At 38.1% G+C, this 19187-nt stretch overlaps 1 protein-coding gene across 1 annotated transcript in view; it reads right to left on the reverse strand.

Moving 5' to 3' along the window:
* Positions 1-19187, reverse strand: part of LOC150079228 (transmembrane and coiled-coil domain-containing protein 4-like) — a 237891-nt gene that overhangs the window by 105772 nt on the left and 112932 nt on the right. Inside the window, exon 7 of the mRNA XM_090382998.1 lies at positions 15071-15214. Coding sequence (XP_090239124.1) covers positions 15071-15214 — 144 coding nt within the window. The remainder of the gene's footprint in view (positions 1-15070; positions 15215-19187) is intronic.

Here is a 19187-nt window from a genome sequence, read left to right on the forward strand (position 1 = left end):
CTCAAAAGCGGGACGCTCTTCCCCGAGACTGAAGAATTCATGCTGGCCATCCAAGACCAGGTAATCAACACCAGAAACTATAGAAAATATATCACAAAGGAGCCCGGAATGTCAGATGACACATATCGAAGATGCCATCTGGCCTCAGAAACGATCCAACACATCACTCCGGGGTGCAAGGTGATCACCCAGACTGAGTACACTCATAGACACGACCAGGTAGCCAGATAAGACTAGATAATACATCAGAAGCTAGTGAGGAAATACCAGTTGATCAAAGAAAGTGTACCATACTACAAGTACAAACCCCAGGCAGTACTAGAGACCCGAACCCACAAGCTGTACTGGGACTGTGCCATAATAATGGATAAGACCATCCCACACAACAGACCGGACATAACCCTTGTGGACAAGATGGAAAAGGCTACCTACCTGATTGACATAGCGGTACCGAACACTAGCAATGTCCAGAAAACCCATGAGGAAAAAATTAGGAAGTACACAAACCTGAGACATGAGATCAAGGAGATATGGCATATGCAAGAAGTATCAACCATCCCAATCATCGTGTCAACAACTGTTATGGTACCAAAGACTACATAGCAACCTAGCAGCAATAGGCCTCCTAGAGAACACCTACAAGGAACTCTAGAAAATCGCAATCCTGAACACCTGTAGGATAGTCAGAGATTTCCTCGACCGACAGTAACATCAGACACTACAACCACCCTGTGTACTTGGTAGCAGTACCCATCACAGAGTGGAATCCCCCAATCAGGGAGAAATAATATAAGAGCAACAACAACAATAATGTATGGCTGTAGGTTTGTGCCATCCATAATTCAATGTTACTTATGGATATTTGTAGATGCCTCAATATAGCTCATTCTGGGAATGGCAGGATATGGCGAGATCATCTGCATAGAGATAAAAGTTGACAGTGTTTCGAATGCTGCTTGTGATATTTATCATCATCGTCATCAAGAGGAGTGTTTCCATTTACAATGGGTTTCCTCAGCCTACGAGTTATTTCTTGTTAGGAATTTTTTCCCTCCATAAAGTGCGGTTCAAGGTGTCTTGGTCGGTTAAGCCTCGGCTCGGGCTGTCATGCACTCCCGTACTCCATCCATCCATGTCCTCCTAGGTCTTCCTCTTCTCCTTCTTGCAGGAGGTATCCATTCCAGGATAGCCTTTGGATATCTGTTTTCTTGCATCCGTTTTACACGTCCATACCATGTTAGACACTTTTCTTTGATGGTGTCAATAATAGTCTTTTTCACTTCCATTTTTTTCCTTACGTCTTCATTCCATTTTCTGTCTCTTCTAGAAGTTCCTGCTGAGCGTCTCCAAAAATCCATTTCTGTGGAGAGCAATTTGTTTTCCGCTCGCCTATTCAATGTACAGGTTTCCGCTCCATACAACAGAAGACTGTACAATCATTTGAAATATAAGTTTCTTTGTTTTATTTAGGATATTTTTGCTCCACAGAACAGAGTTTAACATGCCGATAGTCTTTCTGCCGTCTGCAATTCTCTTATTGATCTCTGCTTGGGATGATCCATCACTTTGTAAGATTGATCTCAAATATTTGAATTTATTGACTTGTTTGATTTTAAAACCTGCAATATTTAGAACGTGTCCTGCCTCTGAAGACAACATTTCAGTCTTGCTAAAATTGATTTTTAACCCCATTGTTTATATTCCTCAAACAATTGATGACATGCATACTTTGCATCTTCTAAGTCTTGTGTTATCACCACCTGATCATCTGCAAAAAGTAAATTGTGAATATAGTTGTTCTTATTAATCGGCAATCCCATTTCATTACATTTTTTTGACCAGGTTCTTAGGCAAATGTCGATATAAATTTTGAAAAGTGTTGGTGACATGCAACAACCTTGTAATAAGCCTTTTGAAGTGTGGAATTCAGGTGACAAAGCTGATCCCACTTTAATTCTGTAAATTGCCTTACAGGAATATTGTCCATCAATATTTGCCTCTTTCAGTGCTTCCCATAAGAGTTTTCTTGGAACACTGTCATATGCCTTTTCAAGGTCAATGAAAATCATAAAGATTTTTTTTCCTTTTGATTGGCATTTTTCAAGGATCTGTCGTACTGTTGAGATATGATCTATACATGACCTCCCAGCTGAAAAACCACTTTTCAGCTGGGATTCGGGCTTCTAAATGGTTCGTGATCCATTTTCCAAGGATCTTTAACAGCGGGTTCAGGACGCATATACCTCTGTAATTTGAACAGCTTTTCCGATCGCCCTTCTTATAAATTGATGTAATATATCCTGTTATCATTTTTTTCGGTATTTCTTCTCCTCTCAGTATACTATTTAACAGTTTTTGTTTCAGAACAGCCACTCCTCTTCCTCCATATTTCAGAAGTTCCATGTAAACTCCTCCAGGTCCAGGTGATTTGCCATTCCTTCCTTCCTTTAGCAGGAGTTCCACTTCCCTAACAGAAACTTTTAAGCCCGAGTCTTCTACACCAAAATCCTCCATTGTCTTGAACTCTTCCTGGTCTTCTTTTAAAAGTCCTTCATAGTACTCCGTCCAGTCTTTCAAAGGTATTAATTGCAAACCAGCATTGTGTTTATTCTGTTTTCTCAAGTCTTTAAGTACCTTCCACGATTCCGCTGATTGCTTGAAGCCCAATTTGCTATTAATAGTTGCGCATTTCCTTTCCCTTCTTCATTTTTCCTTCTACTACCAACCGATTGGCTATTTTCTTTATTTCAACATAAATGTTCCTATATGCATCATTCCTATCACCCAGCCATTTCTGATATGCAAGTTTCTTTTCCTCTACAGCAGCTCTTACTTTCTCTGTAATCCAGGTCTTTTTTGGTCCTTGGTTCTTCTTTTTGCCTAGGATTTCATGAGCTATTTTTTAACAGTATTTTTTAAATATTCATTTATCCATACTGTAAACAGAGTGGGGCTGAGAACAGAGCCTTGTGGGACACCTTCTTCTTCTTGTATGTATGTATGTTTGAGATAAGACCTGCCGGTACTGTACTTGGAAGGACCTGTGTCGATGGAAGCTTTGAATAAAATATGGTAAACGGCCTCTCGTATGAACAGAATGGAGATCTCTTAGGATAACGTAGTACCATGTGGTATTAAAAGCTTTCTCTATATCAAGGGATATGAGATGTTGATTTCTGATGAGTATATGCCTTATGTTTGATTCAGCTCTTGCCAGTGAGGTCTAGGAAAGGTCTATTCTTCCAAATGACAAATTATTAATGATTATGTTTCAGGATTTAAGGTATCAGATGAGTTGATGGGGCACCATTTTTTACAATCTTATTCAAGCAGCTGGTTAGAGAAATTGGTCTAGTAGTTGTGAGGAATCGATTGATTGTTTCCAGGAAGTGGGGAATATACACTGGTGTTCAAAGAAAGTGCATCACCTAGGAATTTCACATTTCTAACCCTTTTTTGCAATAGTATATTTCATTAATGACTAGCATCACAAAATGGAAATATAAACAAAAGATATTTATTAATAGTTACTGCAAAGCTAAGTAATATTTGACATGTGCTCTCAAAATATTCCAAAATGAGCATCTGCAACCTTTATACAATGGTTTTGGTAAACACAACAATTATGGCTGAAATGTTATCAGAAGCCCTCACAATATGCTTCAGTTTATCAATTGAAATGGAAAACAAAATGAAAAGTTCACCAGATGCATACTAATATTTAGTTGAACTGCCTCTGGCCATGATGACAGCAGCACACCGTCAAGGCATTGACAAGATCAATTTCTGAAGATAATCAACTTAAGATAGTTTGTGGTTCCAAACACAAATTGTGGCTTTCTGAAGTTCGCAAAGCCAACAGTTCTCTATAGGATTCAGGTCCGGGCTGTTTCCTGGCCGGCTAACAGTTGTAATGGACCATTCTTCCAACCAATTTTTCACCTGTAACAAATGTAAACACATTACTGTCCAACCTCTGATGCAGAAACGAAGATATAGTAACTACAGAAGTGTCTACTTACACTTTTCACCCGATGACAAGGAGTAGAGTCGTTCTGAAAGATGCAGTTACTTGGCAGGTTGAAATGGTCTCGATTGGTTGGCAGAAATTTGCCTTCCAATATAGCCAGGTATCCATTGGCATTTATGGAACATTTTATAAACTGCAGGTGACCTACTCTGTGATGCGAAATGCACCCCCATATCATTTGGCTGGTAGGGAATTTCACTGCAGACACCATACAGTCTGGATGGTATTCAGACTGTATGAGGGACTTCTTAGGACGACAGGCTACAAGTCCATTTTTGAAGAGGGTTCTTCTGACTGTTACTGCACTTCCTACCACTCCTGTATGTTCTTCCCATTCTCTTTTCAGCTCAGATGAAGAAGTTTTACGGTTTTTAAGGCATAAGCACTTTAAAACGCAGTCCTGTTTTGGCATGGAGACTTGTTTACAGCCGGTTCCTTTTTTCCTATCAGCAGAACCAGTATTCTTGAGTTTGGAAAAAAATCTATTCACTGTCGACTGATTACAAAACACTCTATAAGCAATATGACGGAAAGAACATCCTTCCTCACGTAAAGCAACAATACACTCTTTCTTCGTGGCGTCAACTGCATGTAACTCGCCATCCTGACACAAGCGAGGAATGACTGCAACTCTTGCAGGGCGTGCTTATGTAGCCAAAAGTAACAGCTGATGCAATATTACGTCATCACCTACGTGTGTCAATCTTATCTGATGCAATCTCTAAGAAATATTGCCATACACTTACATTATTCGGATGATAATTACAATTTTAAGAGGTGATGCGCTTTCTTTGAACACCAGTATATGTTCAGAGAAGATCTGATTGTAAAAGTTTAGCAATGATAATGATACTGATTTCTGATCAAGATGTTGTAGCATTATATATTAAATTGGTCAGGGTCAGGAGCACTGTTTCTTGGGGTGTATATATTTTCTTTCATTTCAGATATTGTTAGTGGTTGGTTATAGGGTAAAGGACAGGTGACTTTGAAGTTTAGTTTGCTTTTCTCAGCTTCAATTTTTTGAAAAGACAGTATAAAATTCAGGGCTCACATCTCGCTTTGCGCAGCCAGGGTCTGAGCTGGATATCATCATTCTTATCTTTCTTGGTAATTCCCTTCTACTTCTGACCCTTGTTCTCTCTCTCTCTCTCTCTCTCTCTCTCTCTGTGTTTCTCCGGGTAACTCAGAAATTTTTTTTTGGCTGGTGCAGCATAAGCTGGATATCATCATTCTTCTCTTTCTTGGTGATTTCCTTCTACTTCTCTTTCTCTCTCTCTCTCTCTCTCATACACACGCACACACACACACAGGGTAACTCAGAAATTTTTTTTGGCTGGTGCAGCATAAGCCTCAGGCTTCCTTGCACCATATGGCTAATAATAATAATAATAATAATAATAATAAGCCTCAGGCTTTTTTACACCATATGGCTAATAATAATAATAAAAATTCACAGAACACAGTTCCTAAGGCATTTGCAATCTCCCCAGGAAAAGAAATCTCCTTCTCATTCCAATTAATAATAGGAGAGGGTAATGTATAATATTTACCATTTAGCTTCTTTATTTTTTCTCAGATTATTCGGGTATCAGTATCTTTGTTAACTGAGGAAGCAAATTTTATCCATAAGTCTTTTTTGGCCTTTTGCTGGATGTAACGAGCTTTGGCTCTCAGTTTCTTGAAGTTAATAAGGTTGATAGTGGTGGCATATTTGAGGAAGGTGTTCAATGCTATGTTTTTTTCTCTTTTCACTTTGTTACAATCATCATTCCACCAGTGATTGGTATGCCTATGGTTTCTTATTTGAGACTGTTTGATGGCGAATGTTGCAGCTGTTAGTATCTGAATCATGATATGATTGGTGATGGTGTTAATAGCATAAGAACTAGATGATGTGATTATCAAAAGAGACATGATTGGTAAATTTTGTCCAGTCTTCTTTGTAAAATTTCCATTTCATTTGTGTTTCTGTTTGTTTGGAATGGGTGGTTTGAATTCTACATATCAGCAGTTAGTGATTGCTGTTTAGAGAATTATGCACTGCCCATTTTATAGTTGGGAAGAGGATCAGAGAGCAAATTGAGAGATCTAGTGCAGAGGTCAACCAGTAGGAAAATGGATGTAAGTGGGCGAGCCAGTATTCAATAGTGTCAAATTCTCCCTGTCAAGTAGCATTCCATTAAGCTCACTACTTCTGTCTGAGACCAGAGAACCTCATAATGGATGATGTCCAATAAAATTGTATAATAGACAAAGAGGAGATGGTAATTGAAAAATAAGATTTGCCAGTTCCTGAATCATACATAGATGGTTTGGCAGAAGATATATTGAGACCAGTGTCAGAATGATACCAATTACTACAGGTGTAACAACAGCTTCCAATGAAGTTTACAATGAGATGTGTCTGGAAGGGACTTGTGAGTTCACGAGTACAGCTACTACTCCATGGGAGCTGTTAATGTCAGATCGAATTTGTCTGAAGATAATATAATTTTTGACTGAAATTGAGATTTTTGGTGCTAAATTTGTTTCTTGTAAGCACATGGCAGCAAGATTGTAATGCTGAATTAATTCACAGATATCATCAATATTGTGGTAAAAACCTTTGCAATTCTATTGTATGGTATGTTCCATTTTTTTTTTTTTTCATTTGGTTCTGTAAGTGGAAGATGAGTCCATCTACTTTTCGTGAGTGGGTTGTTTATATCGATTGAGTTTTGATTTTTCTTTTCTGGGAAAAGTACAGTGTCCTCAGTCATTGCTTTCTTCCAGATCATCAACTGTGTGTATTTTTTCAAGCAGATCTTCTTGGTTGGTCGTATTACTGTATCCATACTTGATAGGCTGATTGCTTCACCTCAACAGGATCTGATTTTTGCAAATTCTCTACTACTTGACAATGGGGAAATCTGAGGGATGGAATTGTGAGTGGTGTATTACCGCTTTGGTCTATTACGTTTGGTTGATATGGATACTGGACCAAGAAGACTGACCAAGTGCAGTCTGAGATCAATGCATCTGGAGGGATGGCCACTTTTGTCTGACATGCTGATTGATGACTGTAAGTAACAGAAACATAAATGCATTTTTGCATATTTAATTTTACCTGTTTTCTTGCTTCTTGGTAAGAAACTATTTTCAATTTTATATTTTTTAATTTTGTTCCCCAAATTCCAGAGTTCACAATCTTTGGGATTGCTGCCCTTGCAATCCTAATTGCAAGTAGGATGCTGTGGAGTTAGTGCCTTGCATGAGTTTTACACCTACAGTTTGGACACGCTTCATCTCCATGGCATGCTGTCTGGGAATGGTAAAATTTCAGACATTTAAAACATCTCAGAGGATTTGGAATATATGGGCAAGCTTGGTATTTTAAGTAACCTTCTTTGACTGAAGCTGGTAGATTTCATGAACCGAAAGTTAAGATTATACTCTGGGTAGGGACGAAACTGCCATCTTTTTGGATCATTACTCTTTTTGCTTGAGTCAAATTTTGATCTTTAAGTTCCTGAACTATTTCATCTTCAGAAACAATTAATAAATCCCATTTAGCGATCACTCCTTTGGAAAAATTAGTGTGGTACATGGGATTTTATTAAATTGGGATTCCAGTAGAGGATGTGAGGCATAATAATAGTTCAGAATGTCATCAATGAGTGGTCTCATAGTAAAGCACCTGATTGGAGACGTTTCACCATTTTCTGAATCTACAGTATTTTCAAAGCATCTCCGAATGATGAAAGGGGAGAGCTCGCCCACAGGTTATGTTGACAGAATGTATTATCAGGAATGCTGGTGCTTCCTGTCTGCCAATGACCTTTTTCATTCTTTTCAAAAAAAAAAGAGAAGTCATAGTCAGTTTCATGTCACTTTATTGAGAGCCCTTGGGCTCTAAACATGGAAATTCATTGCTTTCTATTTCTGCCCTTTTAGTCCTGAGGGTTGATTTTTCTCCAGGTTACTGACCCTGACCTGTAGAGGCAGGAGCAGTGCCACCAGTGACCAAGCAGTTGTTGAAGTTATTATGGTTAGTTAGTAATAAATATATAGACTAAGATAAGAAAGGTGGATTTCTTTTCTGGATTCTTACTTTAAACCTTGTAAGCATAGAACCACTTGATGTAAACAAAAGAAAAGGTCACACTAGAAACAAAACAAAACAAAACTATATCATTTTTGGGACAGCACTCTATATTCACCAGATTGGACTAGAGCCTGAAAGATAGGCCATTGGCCACCACACATACAAGCATACTTGTTCCTATTGTGACATATGGTGCATGAGTTTGGTATAAAATAATAACACTAATAACTTATGCAACCTTGATTCTCTTCAGCACATCATCCTCCTACTGATAACAAAAACCTTCAGGACTGTATCTACACCAGCCCTCCAAGTCACTGCTGGTACCCAACTGTGTGGTACTACACTTAAGGTGGTAGAAAGTGAAAAAGACCTGGGAGTAATTGTGCAGGCAGATATGAAGTTTTCTGAGCAATGCAGACAGGCTGCCAGGGCAGGTCATGGGGTTTTGTCAATGATATATAGGAATTTTGCTAGCAGGGAAAAGGAGGTGATTATCCCTCTGTATAAGGCAATGGTCAGGCCACGCCTTGAGTACTGCGTACAGGTCTGGAGGCCTCATTTTAGGAAGGATGTAGATTTACTTGAGCGTGTACAGAGAAGGGCAACAAGATTGGTGAGGGGAATGAAGGGATCCTCTTATCAAGAGAGGCTTAAATTCTGCAAATTGCAATGGCTGGAGACTAGGCACCTGCGCAGTGATCTGATTGAAGTGTATAAGGCCTTGAATGGGTTCAGCACGCTGAATTCTGATGGGATCCTTCCACTTGTTCAGATTACGAACCTAAGGGGGCATAAATTCAAATTAAGAAAAGACAGATGTAGATTGGATGTGCGGAAATTTGCCTTTAGCCAGCGGGTGGTTAATTGCTGGAACAAACTTCCATCTGTCGTTGTGGAAGTTGATAGGTTGAATAAATTTAAGGAGGAAGTAGACAGGCATTTGGAGGGAATGGTGTGATTTTTTTTTTTTTTTTTTGGCTGATGCTGCATAAGCTCATACATTTGCTTTCTTGCATCACATGGCACTACTACTACTACCCTTCCTCTTTATCTGGAAGTGATATGAAAGGCCTTACTTATTGCTTATGCAAGGGCATTCCTGCTCAGGTTGCAGGAATCACAACTGACCTTGCAAATGACATCAGAAGAAGAAATTAAGCCATTCACCAAATTGAATGAGATAGGATGCCACAGAGAAAGGAGCTGCAAGAAAATTTTATCCCAATGGTGACCACTGTGAACCTATAGAAGAAGCTCTTAGTCTCACCAGAACTCTATGCTGCTTTCCTCTTCACCAGATATGGGTCTCTAAATGCCAAATGTCACTCCTTTGGGATTGTTGGTGACACTTGCTGCTCATGTGGAGACATAGAAGACAGAACTCATGCTACACCAATTTCCTAATGATCATCATTCCAGGTGCATCCTTCCAACCACTAAAGATCCTTCTAAGTAAAGAAGATCTCTGCCTGGCTGACTCAGAAACTTTTAAACACTCTCATTAGTTTTTCCAAGCCATCTTTGTTCTCAAACATACTATCTTATAGCCCACTCTTCAAATGCATCACAATGAAGCAAACTGGAGCCAATATGTTCAATATCACATTTAACATATGAACTCTAGTGATACATTCCTCGCAAAATATTCAAGTAAATTATCTTCTATCTCAGACACGCCTGCTGCTAAGTTGGCAGATCAACTGGATAACCTGCTGACGCTGGGCTCTTTAAGCTCTAGTGTAGGATTTCCCACCGTCCCTTGGGAGGCATCATCGCAAACCCAAAGCTCTGAGGTAGGATCAAATGCAAAAACTAGCAAATCGTGCAGAGTGGGATGCTGATAGATAATTCTCAGTGATGTCAGGGTTCATGCCCCAGCATGGGATTCTCTCTTCAGACTCAATGCAAATCCTGGACACTTCAGGTTAGGATCTCTAAGCCCAGGAACTGTGGTGTTACTCTAGCTACACCCTGGGACTCTACGGCACAGTAACCATTTCCCCTGGTAGGATCTTTTCAACTGTTGTGCCTCTCCAGCTTTGCCATAAGACCCACTACTTTCTTGTGACTGGCATGAGACTCCTTCACAATTGCTCATCCCTGTGGCTGAATTCTTCTTGACACTGGAATTGTCCCAGAGCAAGATTTTATTATTATTATTTTTTTATTTTATTTCCTTTGTTACTACTGAACTGGGCACTCAGTAATATGGGGTGGTTCCCCCCTCACCATTATCATAGTTGGGCGATATGGGCTTGGCACACTCAGGGTCCTGAGCTGGATATCATCATTCTTCTTTTTCCTTGGTGATTCCCTCCTACTTCTTTCTCTCTCTCTCTCTCTCAGGGTAACTCAATTTTTTTTTTTTTTTTTTTTTTTTTTTTGGCTGGTGCAGCAAAAGCCTTAGGCTTCCTTGCACCATATGGCTAATGATAATAATAATGCTTCCTCCCTTCTCTCATGGGCTTCCCTCTATTCTGCCTGGTAAGCAGAGGACTGCTCCATCCAAGTTTACAGATGACAAATGGCCCACCTGCACATGGTCAAGGATAGGTTTTATGTGTGCTTTTGTTGAACTGAACTTCAGTTGCTGCTAGAGGCACCACATGCTTGAATCTTGCAAATAGTTGTAGAGTAGAGTGTTTCTTGAAAGTGAAGTTGTCATGAAGTATATTTTACTGCTGACCACTTTGATAAACCTTGAAATGTGTACTTTACACTGATCAGTTTAATTTCTATTTTCCACTGAGAGTAACCATTGTCCCAATTTCTAATCTGCAGCAATTAATACTTAACAAGTACCATCATCTTCTTTAGACCTCTATACATAATTCTTTATCATTTATAAAGTAACGGTTCACTTTAGAATTTGCCAGGCTTGTTTCCTAGTGGCATACATGGCCAATCTTGTTTTTTTTTTTTTTTTTTTTTTTTTTTTACAAAATACATATTTATAATTTTTGACAAGTTGGCACAATTGGAATATATATATATATATATATATACAGGCATACCTCGGTTAACGTTACCTCTGATAACGAAGCTTCGATATAACGAAGTCCGCAATTTCAAGCCCCATTTAACATAAAAAAAATATTCCAGTTTAATCACCTGAAATCTGAACAAACTGAAGAAATTACGGAAACCTTTGGGGCTTCTCGTGGTTGGTTCGAGAAATTTAAAAAACGGGCCAGGATTCATAGTGTAAAATTAACAGGAGAAGCTGCAAATAAGTTTCTAGAAAAACTAAAGGAAATAATTGAACGTGAAAATTTTCCACCAAATTTGGTGTTCAGTGTTGACGAAAGCGGTTTGTTCTGGAAACGGCTACCAACAAAAAGCTTCATTTCTATTGAAGAAAAATCAGCTGCTGGGTTCAAAGCAGCCAAAGACCGTTTAACGTTACTCTTTGGATCAAATGCCTCTGGCGATTATAAATTAAAATTGTTATTAGTTTACCATTCAGAAAATCAGAGGGCGTTAAAAGGTAACATAAAAATGAATTTACCTGTAATATGGAAAGCGAATAGAAAAGCGTGGGTTACCAAGGAGTTATTTACTGATTGGTTTGTTAACCACTTTTGTCCTGAAGTAAAACGGTATTGTCAAAAAAACAACTTTGAAGAAAAAGCTCTTTTGTTGTTAGACAATGCTCAGGGACATCCTACTGATCTTAACACGTTGGACACATGCATTCCTGTCAAAGTTGTGTTTCTTCCAGCAAACACAACTTCCCTGATTCAACCATTGGATCAGGGAGTAATAGCATCATTTAAAGCTTATTATCTGCGTCGAACATTAAGCAATTTAACTGAACTAGAGGCTAAAGAGGAAATGACAGTTAAAACTGTTTGGAAAAACTACACCATTAAAAACGCAATTGAAAACATTGATAGTTCTTGGAAAGAAGTCACTAAGAAATGCTTACATGGAGTTTGGCGAAAAATATGGCCAGAAGTTGTACTAGAAGAAGAAAATAACATCCAAGAAATTAGAAATGAAGTTATCCAGATGGCTCAATCAATAGTTTTCGAAAATGTCGATGAAGAGGATGTTAGAAATTTATTGAATGCAGAAGATGATGGTTTTTCAGTGGAAGATTTAGAAAACCTTGTTAGCAACGAAGACAAAGATAATGAAGACGAAGTTAAAGAAGTTCCTGCCGAAAAAGTGTTAACAACCAAAGATTTATAAAGGTGCTTAAATGACATTGAAAACGTTTTAAATTTTTTTAGTGAAAATGATCCTGATTTAGGAAGAAGTTTTATTGTTAAGCAATCAGTGTTAAATGCAATAACTCCGTATAGGCAATTGTTAAATGAAAGAGAAAAAAAGCATAAGCAATCAACTTTAGACTCATATTTTAAAATGTGATTTCACTTTGTAAGTTGACTGTTTATTTAATAAAACTTTTCTTTGTTCTAAAAAAAAAAGCTTTTCATTTTCTTTACGTAGGAACGTATCCCTATTCTGACCATAGTATTTTTACCTCTGAAAACGAAGTTTCGCTTAACGAAGTAATTTCGTGGAACACATCCTATTCGTTATTCGAGGTATGCCTGTATATATATATATATATATTTTTTTTTTTTTTGTTAAACTACTGATACAGAGTACCACATAACTTACATGTAATTAAAAAACTGAGCTTGCTAGTAAATTTGAAAACAATAATTTCTTTTAAATTAATTTAGATTTACATAATTTTTCAGTCCCAATACATTTAATAGAACTGGGTAATTGGATTAAATGTTCAGGAGAGTGATGGAAGGTGCAGGAGGGGAAACAGATTTGGATGACAAGAAATTTCAAGCAAACCTAGATAAAGTAGAACAGCAAACTCTGTAAAACCCAATGCTTTACAATCCAGAACATTTCACAAAACATCAACATTTTAATATATGGAAATATTAAGAAAGCAGTCCAGCACTTGCATCAATAAGTCTTTAAAAATCCATGCAAAAATATTTTTATCTTTATAAGATGCATGCAGGCCTACCTTGTCCTTTAAACTGTTTTTGCAGAGAGCAAGATTTAAACTGCATAAACAATGCAATGGTCTTATTTCTCATAACAGAACCAACTTGCTTTTCCAACAAGTTGAACTAATTTCAAATAGATGGTCTCACCAAAACATAAAGTAGCCATTCGTTTAAAAGATGAGACTGCTGTGATAGCTTGCGTCATGACTAATTGGTCCTCATCAAATAGCAGGTGATCTCTAGTGGCAATCAAAGACAAAATATACATAAAGAAGTTGTTCAATGTGAGCTGCTATGTGGAATGTGAAATAAAAGTTTTCAAAGTTGTAATACAGCTAAAGCTATTTGTTTTGTCTGAGTGTTGTCACTAAAGGTCACCTGCTATCAGAATCAGTTAGTCCTGAAACAGGCTCTCACACAGTGTCATTTTTTAAACAAATGGCCAATTAAATTAGCCTTTTGGTAATGCCACATTTGAAGTTTGTGCAATATCAGGGCAACTTGTTAGAAAGGAAAGTTTGTTCTGCTGTGAGAATGAAGACTATTGCATTATCAAAGAAGCTGAACATAAGAAAAGGACAAAGTAGTCCTGCAAACGTCTTACAATTTCTATGAAGCCATATACTTTTAGCTATATTATAACTTTGAATTGCTCTCTTTTATTGCTATTTCTTATTCAGTAAGTTTTGTAACTAGGGCTATTTCTTATTCAGTAAGTTTTGTAACTAGGGCTATTTCTTATTCAGTAAATTCTGTAACTTAGTGCAAGCTGCCCTTACAATTTACAGCTATGTGACTGGTCAAAGAGCACTTGAATGAACTGACAACCAGTCTAACATCATTTTGGAAAAGCTGAGAGCAAAGAGAGACTGAAATGCCCAGTATGGGTACAGCTGGAAAAATGTATACTTCATTAAATTTATGGTTCAACTTTTTCAAAACAGCAACTTATTAATGTGCACAAACAAGGTTTTTTGCTGTCATTATAACTAGTTACACATTACAGCTGGACATAAAGTAGGGAGTAAAATAGCAGGTAGCTAAAGGTCACTTACTTGGTTTCCCACTCTTGTATTAATACTATGGAACAGAAAGCCAAGTGAGAGACCTTGTCCAACTGTTGTTTTACTCTCTGCTATAGTCATAATGGCAACAAAAATGAAATACAAATCTTTGTCATTATGTGCGAAAAACTGATCGAAGTTCTCCAAAGTGCAATATCAAAAACAACAAAATGTCTGATAATGTTTGCTGATTATGTTTATTGTCATTGATTCATTTAACAAACTGAATTGTACTTTACATTTTTAATCATTAGCACTACCTTTTAGTCATTATAAACATTTACAAATGTAAATACGTTCCATTGTTAGTATTAATATTAATTGAAATGTGCTTCTCCAAAACTGCTCCACAACTCGGTATGTCTTCGTGAAATCCATATTTTGGAATCTGGCACCTCTCAATTCTTGAGAGTGCTGCATTTTAAAAAAGTTTACTAAATTCCATTGAGAAGGAGAATATTGGGGAGGGGGGGGAAGATGGAAGAAATATCTGCTGTTTCAGTCATCACTCAATTGGGTTTGACCTATTATGCTCAGCCTAACTGTTAACTTTAAACTGAGTAAATTTTCTTTTTTTGATGGGTTCAGCTAATATAAATGCTGATTTTCTATTCATTTCAGTAATAAAAAAAACACTGCAGAATATAAGAAGTAAAAAGCTATTTGGACTTGCAGGCTAAAAATGTTAGCTATTTGGCTATATGCACTTGTTGCAGCACCAGCAGAAACAATAATATATATTTTTTAAACCATACACACCACTATTTTTTTCACAATTATTCTCTCTCTCCGTCCCTCTCTCTGGTAAACCTCACTGTAATTTTGAAGTTCAAGTTTTCACTATTTGCTCACTTTATGCTTATCAGAATACAAAACATTAGGAGAGGGAAAAAAATTTCACTACCTGTCAGTCCAGCTCCAGCAAATCCAAACAGAGAACCAATCACAGCAATTCCAGCAGTAGATCCAAGTACAGCTGCCCCAGTCCCTCCAATAATTGCTCCTGCTCCAGCTGCCATGAATGGAGCTGCAAGTCCACCTGTTAAACCTGAAACAATATGTAAGGCTCACTGAAAATGAAAGAAACAGATAACTGGCTTAATATTAAACAATGCAACCTTATATACTATCAGCCAAAAAAGGGGGGGGGGAGAATAATTCCCATATCACTTGCCTCAAATAGCTTATCTACCTCTTCCTTGAATTCATTCAAACTAGCTACTTCTACAACACCTGAAGGAGTTTGGTCCAACAAGCAACTGCCTGCTGGCTGAAGGCACATTTCCACATATCTATCTTGCAACCACACTTTCTCAATTTGATTTATACTCCCTGTTGTGTTTAGTCTGAGCAGGAGGAAGGATTTCATTAGCACTGAACTTACTCGATCCATTCAAAGGCATAAACACCTCAAATCAGATCTTCTCACAGGTGCCTAAGTTTCCATATGCTGCAATTTGCAGAACTAAGGAATTTCCTGGTAAAAGTAGGGATTTTCTGTATCTCTCACTAAGGCCTCCATAGCCGAGTGGTCAGGAGCGCGAGTGCAGTAACACGCGCTCTTTGAGTAGACCGGGGTTCAAGCCCCTGACTGCTGAATACGGTCGATCTGCCAACCCGACACTGGACCAGCGTGGCAGATTGTGGTCTATTTCCTTCAGCATGAATTGTTGAGGAGGCTTCCATCCTGCAGTGGGTTGATAATGGCTGCACTTTACTTTTACTTTTTTTTTTTTATATCAGTTACAAAAGCCTCAAGCTGCGAAAGAGATTAGACTATGTGTATTTTAGTGCAATTGCATCATTTATACTTAGGCTTTAAGCCCTAATGCATTAGAGCCTTAACTTATATCATACACCAGCAGGCATCTCTCATATTGTGAAGATATACTTCACAACTGTTTTGCCATCATTACATCACTTGGGTCCCACCTACTGAAGAAGGGTCAAATAGCTCTGAAACGGCACCAGGGGACGCCTGATGATGTCCAGAGGTTTCCAAGAATAGATAACAACAGCCTTCTCCACTGGGGAAGCGTTGCCTATTCGAGGAGTTTGAGTTTTTGAGTGGTGTGAGTTGAAGGAGTTACTGTTTGTTGTTGTTTGTTTGTTATTTGGAGCATTAGCAACTAAGGCCATATTGCTCCGGGATATGTGGTAGTCATTCTCTGACCTTTCCGCATCCTCCGTATTAGGCTCGAACCCTGGTCTAATCAAGAAGCGTGTGCTACGCACTGCTGCTCCTTCCCACCTGGCTACGGAGGCGCCTAGGAGTTACTGTCTCTTTCATTCTTCTACACCATTTCTTTTCCTCTTCCACTCCTACTATTACTTTCCCTCTACCTGTTTGCTTTTCTAAGTCTAATAGGGACAACTGGATAGTAGAGTTATTATCCCACACAAATACAAAATAGCCCTGAAACGGTGCCGTCTGGGTGGTGGTATCCACTGAGAATAAGTAACAACAGTCTTCTCCTTTGGGTGAAACGTTACTTATTTGAAGTAGTGCAATGTCATGGCAACTCGTCGTGAAGGTATTCACAATATGAGATATAACTTAAACGATTCCACTATTGCAAATTTGCTAATTTATATTTAGCTGTGTATAAATGATGCAATTGCACTAAAATACACATAGTCTAATCTCTTTCACAGCTTGAGGCTTTAAGTCCTAATGCATTAGAGGTTAATGGAATACAAACTACCAGCTTCCTTGCATAGAGTCAGTCCACTTGAATTCAGCCTTCTTAACACAGTCCAGTTCAAAATATTTCCACCTGTGGCCAAAGCAACCTCAAAAGAGAGTTGATGACAGGACATCGTAGGGTTGCATTTTGCAGTTAGAGCCAGACAGCAGTCTATTCTGGTTGACATACCCTTGGGTGACCTTAGCTAGCTCTTATTGTAATAGTTCCTGTCTCCCGAAACCGATTCCATAGTGCCAAGATGACACTGTGTCGTCTTGGCACTATGGAAAGACGATACTGTGTGACACATTAAGACAACATGCCACCTTTGCCTGCAACTTCCTGGCTTCATATCATCCAATGGCTTGTTATCTCAAAGAATCATCTAAACAACGATGACTTGCCATCCTGAGTACTGGAGATGTGGCTATCCCACTGAGCAAGCCAGGAATAAAGTGATATGGTTGCAACCCGTGTTTTTACAGGCATGAATAATTGGCATAATTGGCTCTGTAAAGTGGTAGATAGATTTCTATTAGATACTCAGAATTTGCACACCAGGATGCCTATTATATCAAATATTCACCTTCAGCGACACTGTTTAAAATAAAATATTCACAAAAAACATTTTGTTCTGTTAATTTTGTTGAGCAGTGTATTACTGTCTGAAATTTTGTTTGTTTGTTATTTGATTTTTAGGAGCATTAGCAACTAAGGCCATATTGCTCTGGGATATGCGGTGGTCATTCCCTGACCTTTCCGCATCCTCCGCATTTGGTGGTGATGGGCTTGAACCCCGGTCTAATCAAGAAGCGTGTGCTACGCACTGCTGCTCCTTCCCACCTGGCTGGAATTTTATATTTCTGCCGCCAGTTTTAATTTCTTCTACCAGTGAAAACATACCTCCCTCATTCATTTTATTGATTCCCTTCAAGGCCTTATATACTTCTATCGTGTCCTCCTCCCACCAACATGTGCAGCCCACATTTTTTTAGCCATTCTTCCTATAAACATCAATTAACACCCCTTACCAATCTGGATTGAAGTTCTGTATCGTTTTTTAGGTGTGGCCTCTAAACCTGAACACAATATTCTAAATGTGATCTCACCAGTGTCTTAAAAAGGGATGGCTGTGACTTCTTTTCCCTGCTCATGAAAGTGCTATATGAGGCATGGTAATCAAGTTCCTGGACTGGTGCTGTTACAGTCATGTGTGATAAAAATAAATAGAAGTGATAAGTAGTATTTTGTAGTTCAAACTTCCTCCAACAGATGGTAGTACAGAGACTGACCAGTAGGCAGGTTTCAAGTAACAACCAGTTTCATCAGTAGCGTTAATGTTCTGTGTCACTATTTTGCAATGGAGCAATGAATGAATATCAAATTTTATTTTAAAATGGGAAAATCTGCCAAATAAAAGTAAGAAATGTTAAAAACTTCAGTTTTTAACATTTCTTAACATTTTAACATTTTATGGTGATAAAATGTTAAGTCGTACTAGTGTGTTTGAATGGTATAAGCAGCTCAAAGACATGTGAGGATGTTCGCAATAACTGAAATAGCAGGGATATGTCAGCCTCTCAATATGAAAACAGAGTTACAAAAGTTTGGGAAAGTGTGGCAAGAGATCATTGTTTGACACTCATGAGTTGTGATGAATAAGGAGATGATTCATCAAATTCTGCACAAAGATTTAGGGAAGGAAGGTCTATGCAAAATTTGTACTGCAGAGCCTCACAGATGAGCAGAAGCAATGAAGAGTGTCATCATGCGAATACTTCATCCAGACTTGTCAAGACTATCCTAATTTCCTCAACTGTATTATAACTGGAGATGAACGTCAGTACAATCAAGTACAATCAAGTAAAATTTCAGTACAATCAAGAGACAAAGTATCAGAGCACACCTTCAAAATCATCACTAACACCCAAAACATTTTGCTTACATAAGTCCAGGATTAAGACAATGCTGATCATATTTTTTGACAAGCAGGGTATAATTCACAAGGAATTTGTACCAGAAGGGAGGAAAGAGTCACTGCTGCATTCTATATATAGGTGCTTCAAATTGTGTAATAAGCACATTCAATCAGGCAGTGATTACTTTGAATAAACCTATTTATTTTAATGATATGAAAGCAGCTTATTTAAGGATTTTGCTTTGGGAAAATCCTTTGAGAAAACTTAAATAACAATGTACTGTAATAACTGTAGAATGCAAACTGCTTCATATAATAATCCATTTTATATTATTTCTTCCTTTTTGCTCTCAGTGTGGCACAAGACTTGCCACTGATTGGAAATATTTCTTTTTGCCATTTTCAGTGGGGTCGGG

The sequence above is a fragment of the Mastigoproctus giganteus genome, chromosome 10 (genome assembly GCF_048544385.1).
Source record: "Mastigoproctus giganteus isolate SK-2022 chromosome 10, ASM4854438v1, whole genome shotgun sequence".
In the NCBI taxonomy this organism is placed as follows: domain Eukaryota; kingdom Metazoa; phylum Arthropoda; class Arachnida; order Uropygi; family Thelyphonidae; genus Mastigoproctus; species Mastigoproctus giganteus.